This window comes from Ctenopharyngodon idella, chromosome 14 (genome assembly GCF_019924925.1).
Source record: "Ctenopharyngodon idella isolate HZGC_01 chromosome 14, HZGC01, whole genome shotgun sequence".
Taxonomy (NCBI): Eukaryota; Metazoa; Chordata; class Actinopteri; order Cypriniformes; family Xenocyprididae; genus Ctenopharyngodon; species Ctenopharyngodon idella.
The window spans coordinates 2,096,568-2,120,746 of NC_067233.1; the positions used below are offsets into that span (position 1 = coordinate 2,096,568).

The 24,179-nt window shown below is 37.1% G+C and overlaps 1 protein-coding gene across 1 annotated transcript in view; it reads left to right on the forward strand.

Annotated features, from left to right (window-relative positions):
- The first annotated feature begins 3,632 nt into the window (after positions 1–3,632).
- The window catches only part of atp7a (ATPase copper transporting alpha), a 29,358-nt gene continuing 8,811 nt past the window's right edge, over positions 3,633–24,179 (forward strand). Inside the window, exons 1-16 of the mRNA XM_051859759.1 lie at positions 3,633–4,121; positions 5,243–5,369; positions 8,477–8,951; positions 10,687–11,370; positions 13,952–14,164; positions 14,268–14,431; positions 14,518–14,679; positions 14,940–15,016; positions 16,578–16,800; positions 16,933–17,166; positions 20,063–20,154; positions 20,252–20,379; positions 21,694–21,848; positions 22,212–22,346; positions 22,612–22,806; positions 22,895–23,077. Of these exons, the coding sequence (XP_051715719.1) occupies positions 5,250–5,369; positions 8,477–8,951; positions 10,687–11,370; positions 13,952–14,164; positions 14,268–14,431; positions 14,518–14,679; positions 14,940–15,016; positions 16,578–16,800; positions 16,933–17,166; positions 20,063–20,154; positions 20,252–20,379; positions 21,694–21,848; positions 22,212–22,346; positions 22,612–22,806; positions 22,895–23,077 (3,240 nt within the window). The 5' untranslated portion in view covers positions 3,633–4,121; positions 5,243–5,249. The remainder of the gene's footprint in view (positions 4,122–5,242; positions 5,370–8,476; positions 8,952–10,686; positions 11,371–13,951; positions 14,165–14,267; positions 14,432–14,517; positions 14,680–14,939; positions 15,017–16,577; positions 16,801–16,932; positions 17,167–20,062; positions 20,155–20,251; positions 20,380–21,693; positions 21,849–22,211; positions 22,347–22,611; positions 22,807–22,894; positions 23,078–24,179) is intronic.

Genomic DNA, 24,179 nt, shown 5'->3' on the forward strand with positions numbered 1-24,179 from the left:
TGTTATCTGAACAACATTATCTAAGTTGATTTGACAAAAGAAAAAATATCAATATATCAAATTATATTTTTTAGGGTAGGCTATTGTGAGTTTTCCTGGATGACATGTGCAAGTTAATATATCATTTTACACACACACACACACACACACACACACACACGAAAGTAGGTCAGTGTGTCAAAGAGAAACGTCACACTGCGTTAAGCCTCTCGTGAGCTCAGCTGACATGTAAATAAGCCTCATCTTTGTGTTGTGTTTGACGAATATCTGTTCTCATAAAACTCGTTCTTCTGTTTTCAAGGTTTGTCGGCTTAAACAGGACAACATGGGAACTATTTTGTTGGAAATATGTTTATAATATGGAAGTTTTGTGGTCTGTAAAGTTGTTTTGTTTTTGAAGACGTCTCATAATGCTCACAGAGTCACCGAGGATCCATATATTTGATCAAAAACACATAAAAACTGCAATATTGTGAAATATTAGTACAATTTAAATCAGCTGTTTTCTATGTGAATATATATATTTATTTCTGTGATCAAAGCTGAATTTTCAGCATCATTACTCCAGTCTTCAGTGTCACATGATCCTTCAGAAATCATTTTTGCTGCTTAAGAAATATTTATGATTAGTTGTGCTGCCTAGTATTTTTCTGGAAACTGTGATACATTTATTTTCAGGATTCATTCATGAATAGAAAGTTGAAAAGAACGGCACTTATTGAAATAGAAATGGTTGTTTAAGATGTCTCATACTGAAAAACATGTAAGATAAACAAAATATATGAACAAGTGGAACAGTTCATTTCTTTAAAAGGGAAGTATGTTGGTAATAGTGTTGATACAATGTTGGGAGACAAGTTTTTTAGCTCATTTTTGGTTTTATATGCATAAAATAAACAATTAAACTGCCTTAAAATTGCTTCTTTTGATGTTGATGTGTTTGAAAACTGAAATGTCTTTATTAACACAATAAAATTTGGCATCAGCTTTAATTGTTAAAGCAACTTTTTATATATGTATATTAAGGACACTGCACCTTTATGGTAGTATTTTGTGTTGTTGTATAAGGTTATTGAGCAGAAACGTGACATCACAGGAATATAGGACAAGCAACCCTTATTGATTCAGGGTTCAAGGTTTCTTCTGTTTATGGTACAGTACAGTGGATCCTGCTAATTAGCCACTCATTATATAGGGCTACAAAAACACTGCATGTACTAAAGCTACACTAAATACACAATATGCACAAAGAGTTAAACATGAAAAACAGTATGTGGCATTAAAAATGACTTGTCTTCACACTAAAGAAATATAGTCTGTCATTATGAAATCAATCTTTGTTTAGGAGGTGTGCAGGGTTTATTTTATGCATCTATGTTTTCATCCATGTGATGAATAATCATCCATAAATGCAAAAATGCTGACATATTTAATTTTTGACAGGAATGAAAATGGGGCTGTAGGGATAAAACATTCAGTAGACAAAAACTCCATAAAATGCTTTGAAAAGTTGTGAGCTTTGAAAGTTTCAAAAGGTTCAAACATTCACCGACTGTCCAGAAGGAAACATGATTCATTAATAACCAGTGGGTGTAGACGATCTGAAGATCAAGGTAAACTGTACTTTAGATGAGAAAACTTTCATGTACAGTAAATACCGTAGCACATGCTGTACGCCCAAACTGATTTGTAGCCATAAGTACTTCTTACATTTCGTATTTTTGCAGAACTGAGAGACAAGGGACAAGGTCTTTTGTCAGAAGACTAATAAACTGCTCTATTTTGCAAATTATCAGTACTGCAATGCAATTTGACAGGATGCTGAATTTATTTTACTGTACTGTAATTGACACTGTACTGTATTGTATTCCAAATTTATGTTCAAATCTTTGTTATTTCAACTTTTCTAATGCTTTTCATCTACTGCAACAAAAAAATAGCTGTAAAAAAAACTAAACAGATTTACACAGTTAAACACTGTTTTCCATTAAAACAGTAATATACCTTAAAAACAATGCATTCTGGGTAATATTATTTGTCGTTTTCAAGAAAGTAGCCTATACTTAAGTAAGCTTAAGTAAGTTCAGTATTGACGCATTCCGGTGTAAAAATCATTAGTTATTAATTTAGTTCATTTATCTAGCTCAGGAGAGCTGTTAACACTGTTGCTGCGGGTTGTTTTTCATGTCCGCGGGTTGAAGTGACGCCAAATAACATTTAGCCCCCTGGGATGAGAAAATTATTATGGGAACCCCACCAAAAAAATGCGGATTTTAAACCCTGGAATGCGATTTTTACTGGGGGACCCCTGAAATGCGACTGGGCGGGTTTTGTTGTGAAAACCTGGCAACCCTAGCCGCAGGTTGTTTTTCATGTCCGCTGGTTGAAGCGGCCCCAAATAACATGATATTAAGCCCCTGGAATGCTAATTTTACAATGGGAACCCCGCTAAAAACGCGAATTTTAGTCCCCGGAACGCGATTGGGTGGATTTTGTTGTGAAAACCTGGCAACTCTTGTCGCAGGTTGTTTTTCATGTCCGCGGGTTGAAGCGACCCCAAATAACATGATATTAAGCCCCTGGAACACATTTTACATTTTACAATGGGAACCCCGCTAAAAATGCTAATTTTATTCACCGGAACGCGATTGGGTGGATTTTGTAGTGAAAACCTGGCATCCCTGGCCGCAGGTTGCTTTTCATGTCCGCTGGTTGAAGCGACCCCAAATAACATGCTATTAAGCCCCTGGAATGCGAATTTTACAATGGGAACCCCGCTAAAAACGCAAATTTTATTCTCCGGAATGTGATTGGGTGGATTTTGTTGTGAAAACCTGGCATCCCTAGCCGCAGGTTGTTTTTCATGTCCGCTGGTTGAAGCGACCCCAAATAACATGATATTAAGCCCCTGGAATGCGAATTTTACATTGGGAACCCCGCTAAAAACGCGAATTTTATTCCCCAGAATGCGATTGGGTGGATTTTGTTGTGAAAACCTGGCATCCCTGGCTGCAGGTTGTTTTTCATGTCCACTGGTTGAAGCGACCCCAAAAAACATGATATTAAGCCCCTGGAATGCTAATTTTACAATGGGAACCCCGCTACAAACGCGAATTTTAGTCACCGGAATGCGATTGGGTGGATTTTGTTGTGTAAACCTGGCAACCCTTGTCGCAGGTTGTTTTTCATGTCCGCGGGTTGAAGCGACCCCAAATAACATGATATTAAGCCCCTGGAACACAAATTTTACAATGGGAACCCCGCTAAAAATGCTAATTTTATTCACCGGAACGCAATTGGGTGGATTTTGTAGTGAAAACCTGGCATCCCTGGCCGCAGGTTGCTTTTCATGTCCGCTGGTTGAAGCGACCCCAAATAACATGATATTAAGCCCCTGGAATGCGAATTTTACATTGGGAACCCCGCTAAAAACGCGAATTTTATTCCCCAGAATGCGATTGGGTGGATTATGTTGTGAAAACCTGGCAACCCTGCCGATACGGCCGGGGGTTTCAACTGAGATTGTGCTGAGGGGTCGGTAAGTGTCTCGAAGCTTCGGTGACGGTGTCATAGGTAACATCACTAGGTTTGGAAACCTCTCTGCGACAGCAAAATCCAGCCAAAAGTCGCGTACCGTGAGCTTGCCGCAAGGTGGACGCGAACCTAACAACTACAAACTTCTCATGCGCACTGTAGCTCCAACACTACGCATTACTGAAGCCCTTGAATCTGCCACGACGTCATTAACGTCTGCGCAGTTGGCAGCGGCTGTTGACGTTCTCGAACACACTGGGAAAATTTTGCGTTGTGGTCCGCGCGCCCGTGTGATAGTGCAACATTCCGTATGGATTTAACAATCTCTAGCGTGACTTCTGTAAGGACACACTCTCCTGCTGTGTGTACTAGTCACCACACACGTTTGGTTTGTGTTTTGTTCGATGTGGGCAGGTTCTGAGGACGTACGAGGCTGCTAGAGACTAAGGAAAGTATATGTTAGCCAGCTAACTGCTGTCAGTCAGTCTGAAAGTGACAGTAAAACTTCCCTAACAAGTGACTGCGACGTCCTGTTGGGGCTTAAACCTGCTGTTCCTGTGACTTTGGATCATCACTTCGCATGAAAGGTAAAGAAATTATGCTGTTTTGTGCTCTTCACATCTACTGTTTATATTAGCTTCGGGACAGACGAGTGACGAATCTTCGCCTGAAATACATCTCTTACCTCATTTACTAATGAGAAGATTTCTGAATGTCTGTAAATAACATCTGAAGACACGCCAAAGCTTGGTTTCATTAATTACTTGCAGTATTTCACACTTTTGTATATGCTCAAGTGTTGATTATCGAGCTCTAATCTGCTTGAAACGGACGTTTAAAAATGCATTTGTAAATGTTGAAATTAACTAAGATGCTTTAGAAATGTTTTATTGATAGTTTATGTCGACTAATGTAGGTTAAACAAATGAAACCTTATTGTAAAGTGTTACCGATAATAATTATTTTTTATATCAATTTTTTATGTTGTTTTGATATCTGTTTAACTTACAAAATGACGAAGACAAACAATCAGCCATTACAACAGCAAGTAAATTATAATAAAAAATAATTAAAGCTGGTCAGTTACAGAGATACAGAAAACAAATATTTGAGACATAATATGCTTCAAAATATATGCAAGACTAAATTATAATGATAATTCTTTAGTCATCAATGAGGTGAACTTTTTTACTATTTAAAAGTCCTGTTTTAAAGTATTTAAAATCATGCTTGTGATTTAGGAATTGTGTAAATATTGATTTATTCTAGTGTACGTTGCCTTAGTCACGTTCACATATTGTGTCTTCTTGGAAGTGAGGATTTAATTCAAATTTAATTTAAATGTGTCAGTAACATTCAGAGGGTGTTAAGAAAGCCATGTCGGTTTTATGAGACTGTTTTATTATGTAACATTACGGTTTAAGTATGTATGAATCTTGGTAACACCATGGTACCTTATAAATATCATGCTTGATATATTCATGTAATTGTTTTTCATAATTTGCATTTCAAACATCCAGCAAAACTGCTCAGAATCACTATTATTTGGTCGTATTTGCTTCACAGTTTGTTGTCTAAAGTGGTTCAAGAAAATGTAAACAGCATGGAAAAGATTGATGTTTGCTCTTGTGGGTCAGAAAGCTGCATGTGAGACACTTGCATGTTAGTTTTGCATACACACTTGTACATGCCCTCTTGTTTTCTCCAGAGGAGGAATGGCGTTGAGCACTAAGCTGTGTCGTGTGACTCTCGGGGTCGAGGGTATGACCTGCGGCTCCTGTGTTCAGTCCATCGAGGGCCGGATTGGGAGTCTGACAGGTGTCATTCATGTACAGGTGAGAGTGAGTTTAATGCCATCACATCAGACGCAATAATTGAGTTAGGGATGCACGATATATCGGCCACAATATCGGTATCGGCCGATATATGTTCATTTTAATGTTATCGTTATCTGCCCAATTAGAAAATTTGGCCGATATTTTAAAGCCGATAAATAATGGATTATTTTTCCTTCAGATGCGCACTGTTCACCATGATGGTTTTGAATTGCTTGAAATATGATTGAAATCACTTCAAAAAGGAAAATACATTTAAGTACAACATGTGCAGCGCAAGTCTGTCATATAAAATACATAAAATTATAATTGTGTGCTTGGGACATGTGAAACTTTTGTTTTTGTAATCAGGCTCTCAAAAATTATATATGATTTAGATTTATCAGCCGATATAAATATAAAGGATTATCGGTTATCGGTATCGGCCAAAATTTCATATCGGTGCATCCCTAGTAATTTGTTATAATACAAATTTACTGTTTTGACCCTTTATCAGTATTACGGTTATCAGCCACCCTGACAACTTTTAATATACAATTTTTTATAGATCACTATTATCATATCCAACTTTATTGACTGTATATCATATCTCTCTGAGCTGATAGCAGGTCTAACCATACAGTATGTTTAGTTTGATGATTATGATTATTAACACATTTTATATGTGCCTTTCCAGCTTATTGGCGTTTCCACAATTATAATCAATGTAAATTTCATCCTTTATCCCTAAACAAACATATAAACCTAGCTAAGCCACAGATTAAATTTCCAGGTGTCCTTTTTCCGTGAATCATTGTGTGAGACCAGACTCTAGGGCTCTTTGGGTGGCTGACAGAGCAATCTGAGAGCAATATATGGTGGTAATAATATTTACCAGACCTTCCCTCCAGCGACTGTCACGTAATTGAAGAAAGCCACTCGTATGTTGAACTTAGAGACACAGCCTAATTGTTGAAATTCGTCTTGCCCTTTCCCTTAAAACACAGTTACCCTGCAGACATGGGTCAAACAAGCAGATAATTTAATCATTTGTTTGTCTAAGATGCCGTTTTAATCTTTGAAAAGCAGACTGGTGGTATTACTATTGACCAGTACTGTCAAATGCCAAATACTATAAATGTCTTTGTTACGAACAGAAGCAAACAATATGGCTCTTTCTCAGCGAGTGGTCAATAAAGCAACTCAGTCTAGAATTGTGCTTATTGTGCAAAACAAACTTCCTGTTGTCTCTTCATGAGGAATTCAGGGTTTAAGGGTCATATGATGATATGCGTGACTCAACAGTGTGAGCTGCCGGAGGAATCACACTGGCTTCATCGTCACACACACATGCGTTCGTTTAAAGCTCAAATGATCGCAATGCACATGCTTAACCCTTGTGTGTCAAATGTCAATTAAAAAAAGTTACACACAGGTCTATAGAGGAGAAAAATGTCCATGTCCAAAAGCTTGGGAGCACAGATTTAAGTTTGGTCTCATTTTAAAGAAGACCCTTGGCAGATTATTTTTTGAAGAAAAATAAAATTAAAAAGTGAAATAAAATAAAAAAGTTATAGAGGTTTAATTTTATGAAAATGATTTATGAACATTATTTTATATAAAATATATATTTTATGAAACATGTTGAACTCTAAAACTGCTAGAAAATCAAATCCATGAATCTAAACAAGTTGTGTTCCAAATATGAAGTTGATATCTCAAAAAAATGAGCTTTCAGTAAGATTTTGTTTGGGCGCAGTATCGAATTTTCCCCGTTAGATGCCAGAAAAGCTCCACTGGTGCACACAGTGGTTGGATTTGTAATTACAGTAAAGTTTTTCTCTCTCGAATATTACACACAATTTTTTTTATTACACGCATACAAACCACACTCTGACATCCACACCAACACAAATACACAATTATAGTTGCATAATTTATCCAATTGCGAGAGGTCCCGGGTTCAAATCCCGGACGAGCCCCCAATTTCATGTTACGCCCTGTCTTATAATAAGCAGAAGCAGAAATTAGGAATAAAGTGAGTATTTGCTTTATAGGCCAAACCTGAGAAAATGGCACTATTTGGTAAAAAAAAAATAGTAAAAAATTTAATTTTGAAGCCTTAAAACATATACTGTATCATTTTATAGTTAAATGACCCTGGGATTAAAAATTGTAGTTTTAATGGGTTTCAATGGGGACATTTTTGTCCTTCAGGTCCTGAGTGGAACTATTTTATGTTACTAGTGTAAAATAGATTTATTAAGGGAAATGAGGGTAAAATAGTAAAATTCCAATAAAAATACACACTTGTGCCAAAATGTATGCAGTTGGCATTAACACAGGCAAAATGATCAAACAAACAAAACTGAAAAAGACAAAAATATCCATAAGGACACACAAGGGTTAAAGCAATGAATACATATTTTTAACTACATGTGGGTTAAAACTACACATAACAGCAGCTCACACTCGGAAAAGTTTGTCAGGAACATTAACTAGTGATCCATGCAATTTTTTTTTATTGTTTATGAAAGAAGTCTCTTATGTTCATCAAGGCTTCATTTATTTGATTAGTAAAATCAGTAATATTGTGAAATATTATTACAATTTAAAATAGCTGTTTTCAATGTGAATATATTTTAAAATATAATTTATTTATGTGATGCAAAGCTGAATTTTCAGCATCATTACTCCAGCATCATATCATGTGACACTGAAGACTGGAGTAATGATCTTCAGAAATTCAGCTTTGCATCACAGAAATAAATTATATTTTAAAGTATACTGCAATAGAAAACAGTTATTTTAAATTGTAATAATATTTCACAATATTACTGTTTTTTCTATATTTTTAATCGAATAAATGAAGCCTTGTTGAGCATAAGAGACTTTTGACCGGTACTATATGTATCTCAATACAGCTGGAGTGCTGTATTAAACAATCAGCATCCAGGACCGGAACTATCTGCTGCATAATGAAGTATTGTGCAACCACAGACACGTATGCCATTTCTAGTTACTGGAACAATGCTGTTCTACGAGTAACTGTATGGCTTTTATTGGGCAATTGGACTGTAATAGAGGACAGATTAGCACATTATGACCTTTTTTTTTTTGCACCATAGGTGTCTCTGGAGCTGAGCAATGCAACTGTGACATATGACAACACTTTCCATAGTCCAGCATCCTTAGCAGAGGCCATTGAAGATATGGGCTTTGAGTCCAGCCTGACAAACGCTACATCAACACCAGTTCAAACAGAAACCAAAGTCTTCAGCAAAGCAGGCTGTAGCACAGACTCTGTCCAACTGGCACGGAGCGCACTGGCCCAGACGAAAGGAGTGCTTGAGACGCAGGAGAGCGATGATAACCAAAGCCTGTCCGTCACGTTTGTCCCGTCTCTGGTCAGTGTGGAGCAGCTTGGGGAAGTGATGCGCCTCCTGGCTCCTGAAGCGCTCAGTCCACAGGAAGGGCCGACTTCTCGCAGCTCGAGCGGGGTAGAGGCGGTGAAGATGCGTATTGAAGGAATGGTTTGTCTGTCCTGCACTACAACCATCGAGGGCAAGATTGGGAAGTTAAAAGGGGTTGAGAAGATTAAAGGTACCTGTGACATTTACCTTTGCTTGAGTAAAACAATTGAACTTTAACAGTTACTGGTGAATTGTGAAATTGTGAAGTTTGCATGGTAAAATTAAGTTTGAACACATTGACCTTGTGCTGACAGCAACTGTAGATAAGAATCCGATCTTACATAATCTATACATTTAGGTTGTACAGATAATGAATAAAGATGACCTTCACTTTCTTATATCTTGCATTTAACTCCACTATCTGACAGTTTCAAAACAAATGTCATAGGTGACAAGTATGAAGTTACCGAAAAGTTATTTTGTGATGCTACATTAATGTTGTCATGATACTAGAACTTTAATACCTTGAAAATATCGATATTTAATGACTTTTTTTGATACCACAGGGAAAAATTGCCACAACATTAAAGGCATAAAATTTTACCAATTTCTAAGTTCATTTACTTTTGACCATAGACCAAAGTATTATTATTATTATTAACTGAAACTCTGCTGTTCGAGATTCCTCAGGTCCGACAGCTCTAAGAGGGATTACATAATAATAATAATAAATATAGCTGCAAGCAGCAATTAATAGGGTTCATGCGTTTTAAGGCCTTTAAGCACATGCGTAAAAATATTTTTTGTTTTATTTAGCAAGCCTGTGCCCATCTCGATCATACCAGGAAAAGACACATTTACAGCCAATACAGGCAGTTTATCATAGAAAATATGTGTTTTTTAAGGTTTTTAACAGTTATCAAGGTTGAGCCATAAACCTGGGACTTGTTCGCCAAAGTTGTTTTTTTAAATAATCTCTAATATTTAACGAACGAGTCGATGGACCGCGGCAGTCCTAGAGGCAAAGTTGTTCAGAATGAGGAGTTCTACTATGTGGTATGAATTTCGAGGGTGTTTGCAAAAAATCGTGCACTACATGATCGTTTGTGCACGTGAAAAACGATTTCTTTCAAATTTCTCACAGGCCTCTAGCGAGTTTCTCTCCGATCGACCTCCGTTAACCGCCTAATAGCTGCTCAAAATTCATTGGCTGATGGTGGACATGTTTTTTTCGAGATACGTCAGTGTCCTCGTAGACAATCATGGCACCTCGGACAAAGACACTGCATGCCAATTTTCAAGTCGATCGGACTAACGGTGAAGTAGTTATATCCATTTTCATGTTTTTTGCTGTTATAGTGCCACCAAGTGGCCAGTCGCTGCGTCCTTTTTCACGCGACCACAGAATGAGCTCTTATGATGTTGTTTAAATGTTATAGTGATTTGAAAATAAATTGCCAATATGTGCCTCTCTGACACCATCTAGTGGTTATAGTGGTAATTTTTTAATTTTAAAATAAAAGTTTTTGTTTTTCATAAGGGTTAGTTTTCCTAAATCGCAAAACTTACGATCAAAGCAATATGTGATTCATCTTTGGACGCACCACACACACATTGTATTTGTCACGTCAAGATAGTAAGATTGGATGACGGTGTGGTAAGAAATCAAGTCCCCCCCAGGAATCGGGTCTCCTTTAGGACCCCGAGTGATCCCATTGGTGCCTGATTATAATTCCTGCAAAATCACATTATGATTTATATCATTTTAAATGCATCATAATGACTCGATTTCTCATGACAAAGTCTGCCATACCTTGGCTTTTGGTGAAATTATTTTGGCTTTTGGACCAATTTTTTTTATTATTAACTCTTGATGTAACATTTCCTCAGTATTGATGATTTTGGTTCTGTTCATGCTTTTTCAGTCTCTCTAGAATCCCAGGAAGCTGCTGTACTTTACCTGCCTTATGTCATCACGGTGGAAGAGATTGTGAAACAGATCGAGGTGGCTGGTTTCAAGGCCATCGTTAAGTCCAAACCTCGTCAGTTAAAGCTTTCGGCTAGTGAAGTAGAGCGTTTGCTCGGCTCTCCCAAACAGACCGCCTCCTCTCCAGAGGAGAAGGTTTCCGAACCTTCCACAGACTCCAGGATCACCACACTGTTTCAGGTTACAGGAATGCACTGCAAGTCTTGTGTGGTAAACATTCAGGACAATATATCCAAGCTGCCTGGAGTGAGCTCAGTTGTCGTGTCCTTGGAGAACAGACAAGCTTCAATTCAGCACAACCCAAAACAAGTCTCAGTGGTGGAGCTACAGAAAGCCATTGAGGCCCTTCCTCCAGGGAATTTTAAAGCTATTATCCCAACTTCACCAGAGCCAAGCTTCCTCCAGCCTCTGGTATCAGTAGCGGAGATCCACATCGAGGGCATGACCTGCGGCTCCTGTGTTCAGTCCATCGAGGGCATGATCTCTCAGAAGAAGGGAGTGAGATCAGCCCAAGTGTCACTGGCCAATCATCAGGGAACCTTTGAGTATGACCCTTTACTGACATCCCCTGAAGAGCTGAGGGCCTCCATAGAGGACATGGGCTTTGATGCCTTTCTGCCTGGTAAATGTTTCTTCTATTCCATTGGGGCATATCTTCCCTTCTGTATGTCTGAACTACTGGCAGCTATAGGCTGGTTAACCGTTTTATATCGTCCCATTTATGGTGCTTATTGGTCGTAAATACCTCTGATGCAGCACTTCATATAGCTAACAAACCTAAATTGCAAGATTGAGAATAACAGGATGAATCTGAGGCAAACCAATTCCGTTTGAACCAGGTGGTTTTTACATGCAACTTCCAAATAAGTGTCTGTCTTTGGTAATTAGGTAGTATGATTATTGTTGGGTAAAAAAAAGCAGGTTAAAGGGTTAGTTCACCATATATTACTATATTTGAACCATGACTGCCACAAAAAAGAAGGTCCACTTCTTGGTGAATTTTGCGAACATATCTTGGTCATAGTTCACCACAAAATCAAAAGAACAAAAACAATAAATTTGCATTTGCATTAAAGAACCCAAAAAATGAAAATTCTGTCATTTACTCACCCTCAATTTGTTCCAAATCTGTTTGGTGAACACAGAGGACAAATAGGAGTAAACAAACAGTTGATGAACCCCATTGACTTCCATAGTAGGAAAAAAATACTATATAAGTCAATGGGGTCCATCAACTGTTTGGTTACTGACATTCTTCAAAATATCTTCTTTTCGTATTCAGCAGAAAAAAGAAACTCATACAGGTTTGGAACAACGTGAGGGTGAGTAAATGATGACAAAATGTTCATTTTTGGGTGAACAATAAGACAATGAACTTTACTTTAGGGTCATTTTTTTCTGGCATTGTGACTCTTTTGTCATTACAATGGAGCACATTTCCTTCCCATTTCTCAACACTGTCATGTGTCTGGATTGTTTGGGTTTTGAATTTACAGAAATGCAAGTCATTATGACTCGATGTTATTTAAAAAATGAAATCTGCATCAATTAAAGGCAGTGCAGTAAATACTACCATGATGTGTAAATAATATTTTATTCTTCTTATTATATTTAGTAGCATTGCACTAATAATAATTGGTAAGAATGCCACAATAATTTTAATAGGGTTTTTGGCGACTGCATTTGATTAAAAAAAATAATAATATTGTGAAATATTACAATTAAAATAACTGTTTTCTATTTGAATATATGTTAAAATTTATTCCTGTGATCAAAGCTGTATTTTCAGCATCATTACTCCAGTCTTCAGTGTCACATGATCCTTCAGAAATCATTCAAATATGCTGATTTGCTGCTTAAGAAACATTTATGATTATTATCAGTGTTGAAAATAGTTGTTTTTTCAACAGTTTTTTTTCTCAGGATTCTTTGATGAATAGAAAGTTCAAAAGAACAGCATTTATTTACAGGTACGCTATGTATAATGGGCGTCCATACGGGATTTGCACAAAAGATTAACATGACGGCACATGCTAGTGGATGAGCTGAATCAACTCCACAGCAACTACATAAATTTATCCACTAACCATTCAGAAACGTTTAAAAGTTGTAACTTCTTCCTAGGGCTGCACGATTTGGAGAAAAAATCTAATAGCAGTTTTTCTGGTTAAAATTGCAATTTGCGATTTAAAATGCGATTTTATAAAACAAATGAAAAAAAATTTATAAACAATACCAGGCTTGTTTTGCTTGTTTGTAGGGCTGCACAATTTGACCCGAAATTTTGTGCTAATATATTATTTTGACTAATTATTTTTATTATTATTATTATTATTATCATCATTATTGCTAAATAAAAATATTAAACCAAATAAGAAATATTACTGTTGTAATAACTTTCATTATTAAAGTATTTAGCATTAGTATTTAATTAAAAATATAACTATAATAATTAGAAAATAATATTTAAAACTTGTATGACAAAATGTGGAGTTACCTGTTAACATGCAAGCAGTATGTCTATAAATCATTAGAAAGGTCTATGGATTTATTATCAAATATTATATTATTATGATAAAAATCCGTCTCAATAATTTCTTTATTTTTGTCAGGAGGTATGCAAAATCAAAAGTGGAGTCCATGTATTTAAATATGAACTACGTGCCTCTAATGCATCCACTGTGGAAAAAAATCCCCTGTTTATATATGTATGTATATTTATATAATTTAAAATCGCAGCCTTTGCAATGTCATAATCGCACTAAGCCAAATCGCGATTTTGATTCGATTACGATTAATCATGCAGCCCTACTACTTCCTGAGTCTCTCCATCAGTGTCGACTCCGGTTTGAACAATGTAAGGCTGAACACCGTTACTGACAATCCTCATTTTGGCTGCGTGAGATTTTCCAGCTTTGTTGTTGTTGAGCGACCGAAGCATGAGCTGTTAAAGCTCCGCCCTCTTCTGGAAAGGGGGTCGGGAGCAGCAGCTCATTTGCATTTAAAGGGACACACACAAAAAGCGGCATGTTTTTGCTCACACCCAAATAGGGGCAAATTTGACAAGCTATAATAAATGATCTGTGGGGGATTTTGAGCTGAAACTTCACAGACACATTCTAGGGACACCAGAGACTTATATTACATCTTGTGAAAGGGGCATTATAGGTCCCCTTTAACACTTTTTCCTGCCTTTTTTACAGAGACAAATTCATTGGTGCCTTCAGTGGTCAAAAGCCCATCGTCTGTCCGCAGCTTATCGTTATCTCCAGTCTGGTCAACTGTGAAAGAGAACGAAGCAGAGAGTGACGCGGAGCCTTCAACAAACACTATTTCCAAATGTTTTATCCAGATTGGAGGAATGACCTGTGCCTCCTGCGTGGCCAACATTGAGAGGAACCTCAAGAATGAGCATGGTAATCCCTGATATTTCCAAAACAAAATAATGCTAGATTATATGTGTATATGTGTCATATTGTATGGTTATAATTAATTCTCCATTATGTCTTTCTTCCACAGGTGTACACTCCGTTTTGGTTGCACTGATGGCCAGTAAAGCCGAGGTTCGATACAGCGCGTCAATCACTGATCCTCAGAGAATAGCGGAGTTTATCCGAGAGCTCGGTTTCACTGCCACAGTCATGGAGAATTACGAGGGCTCAGATGGAACCCTGGAGCTCGTGGTTAGTTTTTCAGCTTTATATTTGTTGATTTTTGACCAATTTTTCTATCAACAAGAGTTTGTGGACAATGTGTCTCTTTTCAATAGGTCAGAGGGATGACATGTGCCTCCTGTGTTCACAAAATTGAGTCTAACTTGATGAAGCAGAAGGGCATCCTTTATGCTTCGGTTGCATTGGCGACTAATAAAGCCCACGTCAAGTATGACCCAGAAGTGACCGGCCCTCGAGATGTAATCAGATGGATCGAGGTGAATTCACCTTCATTTTCATGTGAATAAATATCATATGTGACATAGACAGTATTTTAGCTTAGTTGTTTGCTAACAAAAACAATTGTTTGTTTTACATAAGGAGCACTGGTTTGAGTTGGCGTTCTGAATCAGTCACTTATTAAATTCAGTGTCAGTTTATTATGTTTAAGAAAAAAGCTATAAATAATATTATAGGGAACTATGCTGTCTGTTTTGTAGCATGTTCTTACATGAACTTCCCTATTTTTGATGAACAGAACATGGGATTTACAGCCTCTCTAGTGAAGAAAGATCGTCCTGGAAGTCACTTGGATCACAGCCATGAGATCCAACAGTAAGTAAATGAACGAATATGTTTCTGGAATGAACCTGTTTTTGAAAGTGCCCCTATTATGCTATTTTAAAGGTTTTGTTTAGGAGTCTCCTACAACATGTTTACAGGCAAGTCAAAAAACACTTTAATTTTCTCATAACATACACTGCAGCATCAGCTCTTTTCTCACAGTGTCTGAAATCATTAGATAAAGGATGTAGTCTCTCTAATCTCCTTCTTCCCAAGAGCTCTGCTCTGCTCTGATTAGTCAGACGGCCCAGTCTGTTGGCCAAGTAGATCTCGCCCCTCATTGACTACCATAGTAGGAAAACAAAATACTATGGTAGTCAATGGGGGGCGAGATCTGCTTGGTTACAAAAATTCTTCCAAATATCTTCCTTTTTGTACAGCAGAACAAAGCTTTGGAACAACTTGAGGGGGAATAAATGATGACAGAATTTTCATTTTTGGGTGAACTATCGCTTTAAGTCTTTAAAGGGTTAGTTCACCCAAAAATGAAAATAATGTCATTTATTACTCAACCTCATGCCGTTCCACACCCGTAAGACCTTCATTAATCTTCAGAACACAAATTAAGATATTTTTGTTGAAATCCGATGGCTCAGTGAGGCCTGCATAGCCAGCAATGACATTTCCTCTCTCAAGATCCATTAATGTACTAAAAACATATTTAAATCAGTTCATGTGAGTACAATGGTTCAATATAAATATTATAAAGTGACAAGAATATTTTTGGTGCACCAAAAAAACAAAATAATGACTTATATAGTGATGGCCGATTTCAAAACACTGCTTCATGAAGCTTCAGAGCGTTATGAATCAGCGGTTCGGAGCGCCAAAGTCACGTGATTTCAGCAGTTTGGCGGTTTGACACACGATCCGAATCATGATTCGACACGCTGATTCATAACGCTCCGAAGCTTCATGAAGCAGTGTTTTGAAATCGGCCATCACTATACAAGTCATTATTTTGTTTTTTTGGTGCACCAAAAATATTCTTGTCGCTTTATAATATTAATATTGAACCATTGTACTCACATGAACTGATTTAAATATGTTTTTAGTACATTAATGGATCTTGAGAGAGGAAATGTCATTGCTGGCTATGCAGGCCTCACTGAGCCATCGGATTTCAACAAAAATATCTTAATTTGTGTTCTGAAGATTAATGAAGGTCTTACGGGTGTGGAACGGCATGAGGGTGAGTAATAAATTACATTATTTTCATTTTTGGGTGAACTAACCCTTTAAGTAAAGACCAAACATTCGTTTTTGTAATGCTTATTTTCCGACAGTGGAAAAGCGGCTAATAACTCCATTTATCTGCACTTTGATCTTTGAAACTTTGCAGACCTTTTACATTCACAAACAGCTGTATTACAGACTACATGAAAGGTAATATCTGAAAAAGCATAATGGGGCACTTTAAAACAGGTAACCCAACATAAGAATCATGGCAAAACCTGATGTCCACTACCTGCTTTCAGCTTCTTGATAGAACACAGCTAATGTCTTTTCTTTTGACCCGTGTGCATAAGTTGGCTTTGCCGTTTTCTCCTAGGTGGAAAAGATCGTTCCTCATCAGTTTGTTTTTCTGTGTGCCGGTCATGGGCATGATGATCTATATGATGGTCGTGGATCACATGATGGACATGTCCCACCACCATAACATCACAGCTGAGGACAGAGCGAAGTACCACTCCACCATGTTCCTGGAGAAACAGCTTCTGCCAGGCCTCTCCATCATGAACCTGATCTCGTTTCTCTTTTGTATCCCTGTGCAGGTTGGTCCAGTTTCATCGTTATCAGTGTACTGTGAGAGGAAAATGTCTCACTTTCTAAATTTGAAGTTCCTTGTCTACCAAAAATATGCAAATACTTCATTTAATGACCATACTGGTTTTGTCTCTCTGCAGTTTATCGGTGGGCGGTATTTCTACTGTCAAGCCTATAAAGCTGTCAAGCACCGGACGGCCAATATGGATGTCCTGATTGTACTGGCAACAACGATCGCATTCACATACTCTGTGGTGATTCTTCTGGTTGCCATGGTAGAGAGGGCAAAGGTGAACCCCATCACCTTCTTCGATACTCCACCCATGCTGTTTGTGTTCATCTCGCTGGGCAGGTGGCTGGAGCAAATAGCAAAGGTGAACAAGCATTTCCAGTTACACAAGCTATTCAGCTACCGCAGCTATTCAGCTTGTAATATTATCTCTTAAAGTGCCCCTATTATGCTTTCATGTATTATATTTCATGTAGTGTGTAATCTGCAATAGTCTGCAAAGTTTCAAAGAAATGATAAGTGGAGTCATTGTCTCCTAAAAGAAAGAACCGAAATAAGTCGTCAGTTATTCCAGTCTTACTTCCTGCACAAACCTACATAGGTTTGTAACAAATTTGCATAATGCCAGACTATGGTCTTTATTGGCTGCCTGCAAATGATGTCTACTTTGCCCCGCCCTTAAAAACTGTAACTGTAACTGATACTGGAAGAGTTTGACCAATCAGAGCAGAGTAGACCCTTGGAAAGAAGGGGTGTAGAATAGTGCTGTCAATCGAAAAAAACTAATTAATCGCACATTTTTTGTAATTAATCATGATTAATCGCACCTAACATTAAAGTTTTTAATATAGTTTTTAGGGCTTCAAGCGATTTAAAAATTTTAATCTAATTAATTACATGATGTGGCGATTAATTTAAACAGATAATTTAAAGTCATTATTGTGTAGAGCATCAAATAGACATTACAAAAAGTAGCTTAAGAAAGAAATATTTGATTTGATTCAGCGTATAATTTTACACATACATTTTTGGACCATGAAGTTGAGTAAATGATGACTGAATTGTCATTTTTGGGTGAACTATACCTTTAATGTTTTTTTTTTTTAATAATATGGAAGTATACATTTTTTTTAATAGAAATTATACTAAAACTGCCAGTAGGTGGCGGTAAATATCTTAATGATTAAGTCATTCATTCATTTATTTATTCGATTCATTCAAACGGCTGATTCATTCAGGAGTGAAGTAAATGATTCTCTTTATGAATGGTCCATTGAATCATTGGTTCACTCGATTCGTTCGAAACACGTAATTAGAAATGAAGCGCCGCTGTGTGTTGCTCGGAGACAAACAGTTCTGCTTCATCTTTATATTTTCGTTGTCAAAATTAAGCAAAACAGACAATATTGTGTGCAAAATAACACAATATTAACTTCTGATTTATTGGACTGTTGAATAAAATCAGTATCCCATTTGCACTCGGTCTATTCTGGACAGAAAAACAGTAGTTGTGTGATATTGCGCTTGTTACTCATGTGATATAGCTATCTGTATCATATAATGTAAATATGAGACACAAACTCATACAGGGGCATTTTTTTGCCCCATAAAATATCAGATGACCTACGTAGGTCTGGAGCGGGGCAAGTGCGTTAAATGCGTTAATAAATTTAACATTATTTTTTTACCATAATTATTTAATCTAATTAACGCGTTAAAACGACAGCCCTAATATTTTTATATTGTAATAATTTCAGATTTAATCTCCAAATTAATGTAGAAACAACATAAAGACAGCATAAATTATAAAATAAATATAGAATAATCCTTATTAAAGCTATAAAAGTTAATCAGTCAAGAGCAGTGAGTGATTTTCTCTTTGTATTTTGTTCTTTGATTACATCACAGCAGCAGGTTTATTAGGCTGCTGTCACTTTAAGAGCCGACGCACATGACGTAGGTCTGACACACATCCGATGTCCTCGCAACTCTTTACGGTCATTTAAGACTTTATTTCACTCATTTAAGACAAGGATACTTGACAAAGCTGGCATTTTGGTGTACGTTTGTGTGTTTTTGTCCATTTGAGTACAGATTTAAAGGGTTAGTTCACCCAAAAATGAAAATAATGTAATTTATTACTCACTCTCATGCCGTTCCACACCCGTAAGAACACAAATTAAGATATTTTTGATGAAATCCGATGGCTCCGTGAGGCCTGCATAGCCAGCAATGACATTTCCTTCTCTCAAGATCCATTAATGTACTAAAAACATATTTATATCAGTTCATGTGAGTACAGTGGTTCAATATTAAGATTATAAAGTGACGAGAATATTTTTGGTGCGCCAAAAAAACAAAATAACGACCTATATAGTGATGGCCGATTTCAAAACACTGCTTCAGGAAGCTTCGGAGCGTTATGAATCAGCATATCGAATCATGATTCGGATCGCACGTCAAACCGCCAAACTGCTGAAATCACGTGACTTTGGCGCTCCGAACCGCTGATTTGACACGCTGATTCATAACACTCCGAAGCTTCATGAAGCAGTGTTTTGAAATCGGCCATCACTATATAAGTCGTTATTTTGTTTTTTTTGGCACGCCAAAAATATTCTCGTCATTTTATAATATTAATATTGAACCACTGTACTCACATGAACTGATTTAAATATGTTTTTAGTACATTAATGGATCTTGAGAGAGAAAATGTCATTGCTGGCTATGCAGGCCTCACTGAGCCATCGGATTTCAACAAAAATATCTTAATTTACGGGTGTTGAACGGCATGATGGTGAATAATAAATGACATTATTTTCATTTTTGGGTGAACTAACCCTTTAAGTTCTTTTTTCATGCTTGAATGGTTTAATAGCACTTGAATGAATGCTAGTGTGATCATATAATGTAACGCTAGCTAAAGGATGACGAAAAACCGATGCTGCGTTAATTGCATTAAATATTTTTAACGCGCTAAACTGAAACATTTGCATGCGTTAACTCACTTCATTTTGACAACACTAGTTTAGAGAGACTGAATCCTTTATTGAACCGTTTCAGACACTGTAAGAAAAGAGCTGATGCTGCAGTGTATATTATGAGCAAATTAAAGTGTTTTTTGACCTTGGATGCCTGTAAACATGTTGTAGAAAACCTCCAAAACAAAATTATGAGCCTTTAAAAGAGCATAATAAGGGGACTTGAATTTCCTGCATCGTTCTGCACTAATGTTGATGTTGTTTTGTCTTTAATCGCAGAGTAAGACTTCTGAGGCTCTGTCCAAGCTGATGTCTTTACAGGCGACAGAGGCCACCGTTGTTACACTGAATGATGATATGTCTGTGTTAAGGTTTGTGCGACTGTGTAGTTTGTATTTGCTTTCAACAGAAATTACATCTGGCTGACTTCCACATATGACCTTGTGTTGTGTTATCCCTCTCTCTCAGTGAGGAGCAGGTGGATGTTGAGCTGGTGCAGAGAGGAGATGTTGTGAAGGTTGTGCCTGGAGGGAAGTTTCCAGTGGATGGCCGAGTAATTGAAGGACACTCCATGGCAGACGAGTCTCTCATTACGGGTTCGACAGGGCAATTTTCTCATTACTGAAATAAAAGGAGGCAGGATGATTGTTGTGTATTCTATATATAGTGACGTCCAGAAGTCTGAGATCACTAGTGAAAATACTTCTCTTTTGCATTTGGTGAGGTTTTTCACTCTAAATGATATTAGCAGCATAAAAATTTGAATGAGAATTATAAGGGGCCAAGCACCAGAGGTGTGATGGCATCTATTATAGCTATTGCTGTTCTTATTATTCTTCTTCTGCTCTGGGAGTCTACGGCAGCCCTAACATTAACTACAGCAAATTTGGTGTCTCTAGATTTAACTCTCTAGCGCCACCACAAGTTTCACTCATGTTTACGCAAATAACTTTTGAACCATACAGGGTTAGAAATAAAAATACGATTCGATTGCACCCTATGACACCATTTTCCGTCATGAAACTTTCAAAAAACCTACTTTTTGAAACTCCTCTTAGACAGTTGCTCCAATTTTCATGAAAATCAATCAGACTATGTTGGCAAAAAGTTATCAAAAGCTTTTTGATAAAAACACAAACATTCTCGAATAAAGCGCAAACAAATTCAAAGAACATGCCGAATTGGACGCGAGGCTATAGTGTATTCAGACCAAACTTGGTACATGACCTGAGGTGACATGCTGCGTTTCGGCATAACGCCACCTAGTGGTCCGGAGATAGCAAAAATGGCTATAACTTCCAAACGATCTTGTTAGATATAGGGCAGCATGCCGAGTCAAATGATATCCAATTTTACCATATCGGCCATTTTGCATTTTGTAGCAAAATTCTGTATTTTTTTTAATGCATTGGCATATCATTAGGAAACTCGGTATGGGTCATCAGAATGATGCCCTGAAGGAGCCTGAGAAGTTTTGAGACAGCGCCACCTAGTGGTGTAATCAATTATTCACATGGTCACAACTATTTTCATGGGAGTCATTTCTTACTTAATTTTGAATGCATTTTGTTTTTCCGATTCCGAGATTCAATTAATTTCAAATCCCTAATTTTCAGTGTGACTTCTCAGTGGATAATAAAATTCCCATAGGCTTTTGAGGGAGCCAAGCCTTGTCTAATGATCAGAATCACATATGATGGTGTGCTCTTTTGACTCGGGCCAGTAGGTAACCACATAGCAATGGCTGAGCAATCCAACCACCCACAATCCCCCTAGCATGAGCAAAACACCTCTCGCATGTTCTTTAGGGGAAAAAAATATATATTTCAGTGTAATGTTTCTTCCCTTCATTTTTCAATTTGTGCAGTCACTGAAATGTGGTGGTCTAAAGATGTGGTCTTGTGGTGTAGGTGAAGCCATGCCTGTCACTAAGAAGCCGGGGAGCACCGTTATCGCAGGCTCTATCAATCAGAACGGCTCTCTGCTGATCAAAGCCACTCATGTGGGCACAGACACCACCCTCTCTCAGATCGTCAAACTGGTGGAGGAAGCACAGACTTCAAAGGTGCGTCTGTCAGCTCAGCTTCTGCTATCATATCATCGTCTTTTGATAATAACAGCTTCTGAATTTTCAGATTATCACAGATGAATGCTTCCTTATTTTTTTTTGCTCCTTTATATATATATAATTTTATCCAGTGTACTGGATAAAAAATACACACCATTACACACCAAACCATATATATATATATATATATATATATATATATATATATATATATATAGTATAGTGTGTGTATATATATATATATATATATATATATATAGTATAGTGTATATATATATATAGTATAGTATATTGCATCAGCTTATCTAACCTCACCTTTGGCCTATATAACCTTTTTTTTTTTTAACTTTCCAATCTCAGGCTCCCATCCAGCAGTTTGCAGATAAGATCAGTGGCTACTTTGTCCCGTTCATCGTTGCGGTCTCCTTCCTGACTCTCGTAGCCTGGATTGCGATCGGCTTTGTGAACTTTCCACTTGTGGAAAAGTATTTCCCTGTGAGTGAAGCCCGTCTTCTAGGGTTCCTCAAATCCTTCCAAAATACACTTTTGTAGCATTTTATTTTTCTTCTAAAGTCCACTTATAATGTTATTCATGGTTTCTTTAGGTCTCAATAAGCTTTGTTTTGTGAATATTAGAGTGTGTTTACATGGCAGATTGAAAATCCTGTTTTCTATGATATGTCCCTTTTTAAACTATTCATACTGGAGGGTTTAATCAGGTCTTTTTAAGCACACTAAAATGGTGGATGTCTCTCTGCAGGGTTATGATAAGAGCATCTCTGAGACAGAGGCCGTCATCCGCTTCGCCTTCCAGGCCTCCATCACTGTCCTCTGCATCGCCTGCCCCTGCTCGCTGGGTCTCGCCACCCCCACGGCGGTAATGGTGGGAACAGGGGTGGGAGCGCAGAATGGGATCCTCATCAAGGGAGGAGAGCCGTTAGAGATGGCACACAAGGTCAGAGAAGCTCCGGTCTACAGATTTCAATATTGTTGTTGGTGTGTAGCTACAGTATATAGATTTATAAATCTGCCTGCTCTTTTAGATTCAGTCTGTGGTGTTTGATAAAACCGGCACCATTACATACGGAGCTCCCAAAGTGGTCCAGGTGAAGATGCTGGCTGAAGGGAATCGGATGCCACGCTCTAAACTGCTGGCGATCATTGGCACCGCTGAGAATAACAGTGAACATCCGCTGGGTGCTGCCATCACCAAATACTGCAAACAGGTCCGTTTGACTTACTGGCGTGTTTCTTTACTTGCAGGCTGTGGTGGGGTTTACAAGTCACATTGAGTTACACATTAAAATAAAATAATAAAATGCACTGGCTGTACAGCATCATTTACGAAAGCAGAAAAGCCATAAATACTTTTTAAAACAATTAATTTAATTTGTATTAATTATAGATGATTAATAAAAACGTATAGCAATGTACGTAACACTGACAATCATTTTATTTTTCAAACTGTTGTCAAATAACTTGAACTTAAGTGTAAATAAGAACATTTAAATAACATTTAGGAACAAGAAAATTTATTTGATCTTTTTGTTTAAAAATTACAGTACATTTTAAGCAATAATTGTCATTATAAAAAGTGTGTCTGCATTAGATGTGAATCATACCAAAAGTTATCTAAAAGTTATATACCAAAGTATATATATATATATAGTAAGTTTAAAAATATTAGAAAAAAGTGAAGAAGTTATATATTTAAACCGAAATATATTTAAATATAAAGTGTGTGTGTGTGTGTATATATATATGTATATATATATATATATATATATATATATATATATATATATATACCGTAGTGGTCAGAATTATTGGCACCCTTGGTAAATATGATCAAAGATGACTATAAAAATAAATCTGCATTGTTTATCCTTTTGATCTTTAATTCATAAAATTAGCAAAAATATAACCTTTCATTGAAGGAAAAGAATTGAAAGTGGGGGGAAAATCACATTATGAAATAAATGTTTTTCTCCAAAACATGTTGGCCACAATTATTGGCACCCCTAGAATTTTTTATGAGTAAATATCTCTGAAGTGTATTCCCATTCATATTTAGATTTTTTTTTAGCACACCAGGGTGACTAGGAGCATGAAATTGTCCAGCCATGACTTCCTGTTCCACAAGAGTATAAACATGAGGAAACACAAAGGCCAAATTCCAGTAATCATTCATCACAATGAGTAAAACCAAAGAATATAGTTCTGATGTGCAGCAAAAGATTGTTGAGCTTCACAAAATAGAAAGTGGCTGTAAGAAAATAGCTAAAGCATTGAAAATCCCCATTTCCACCATCAGGGCAATAATTAAGA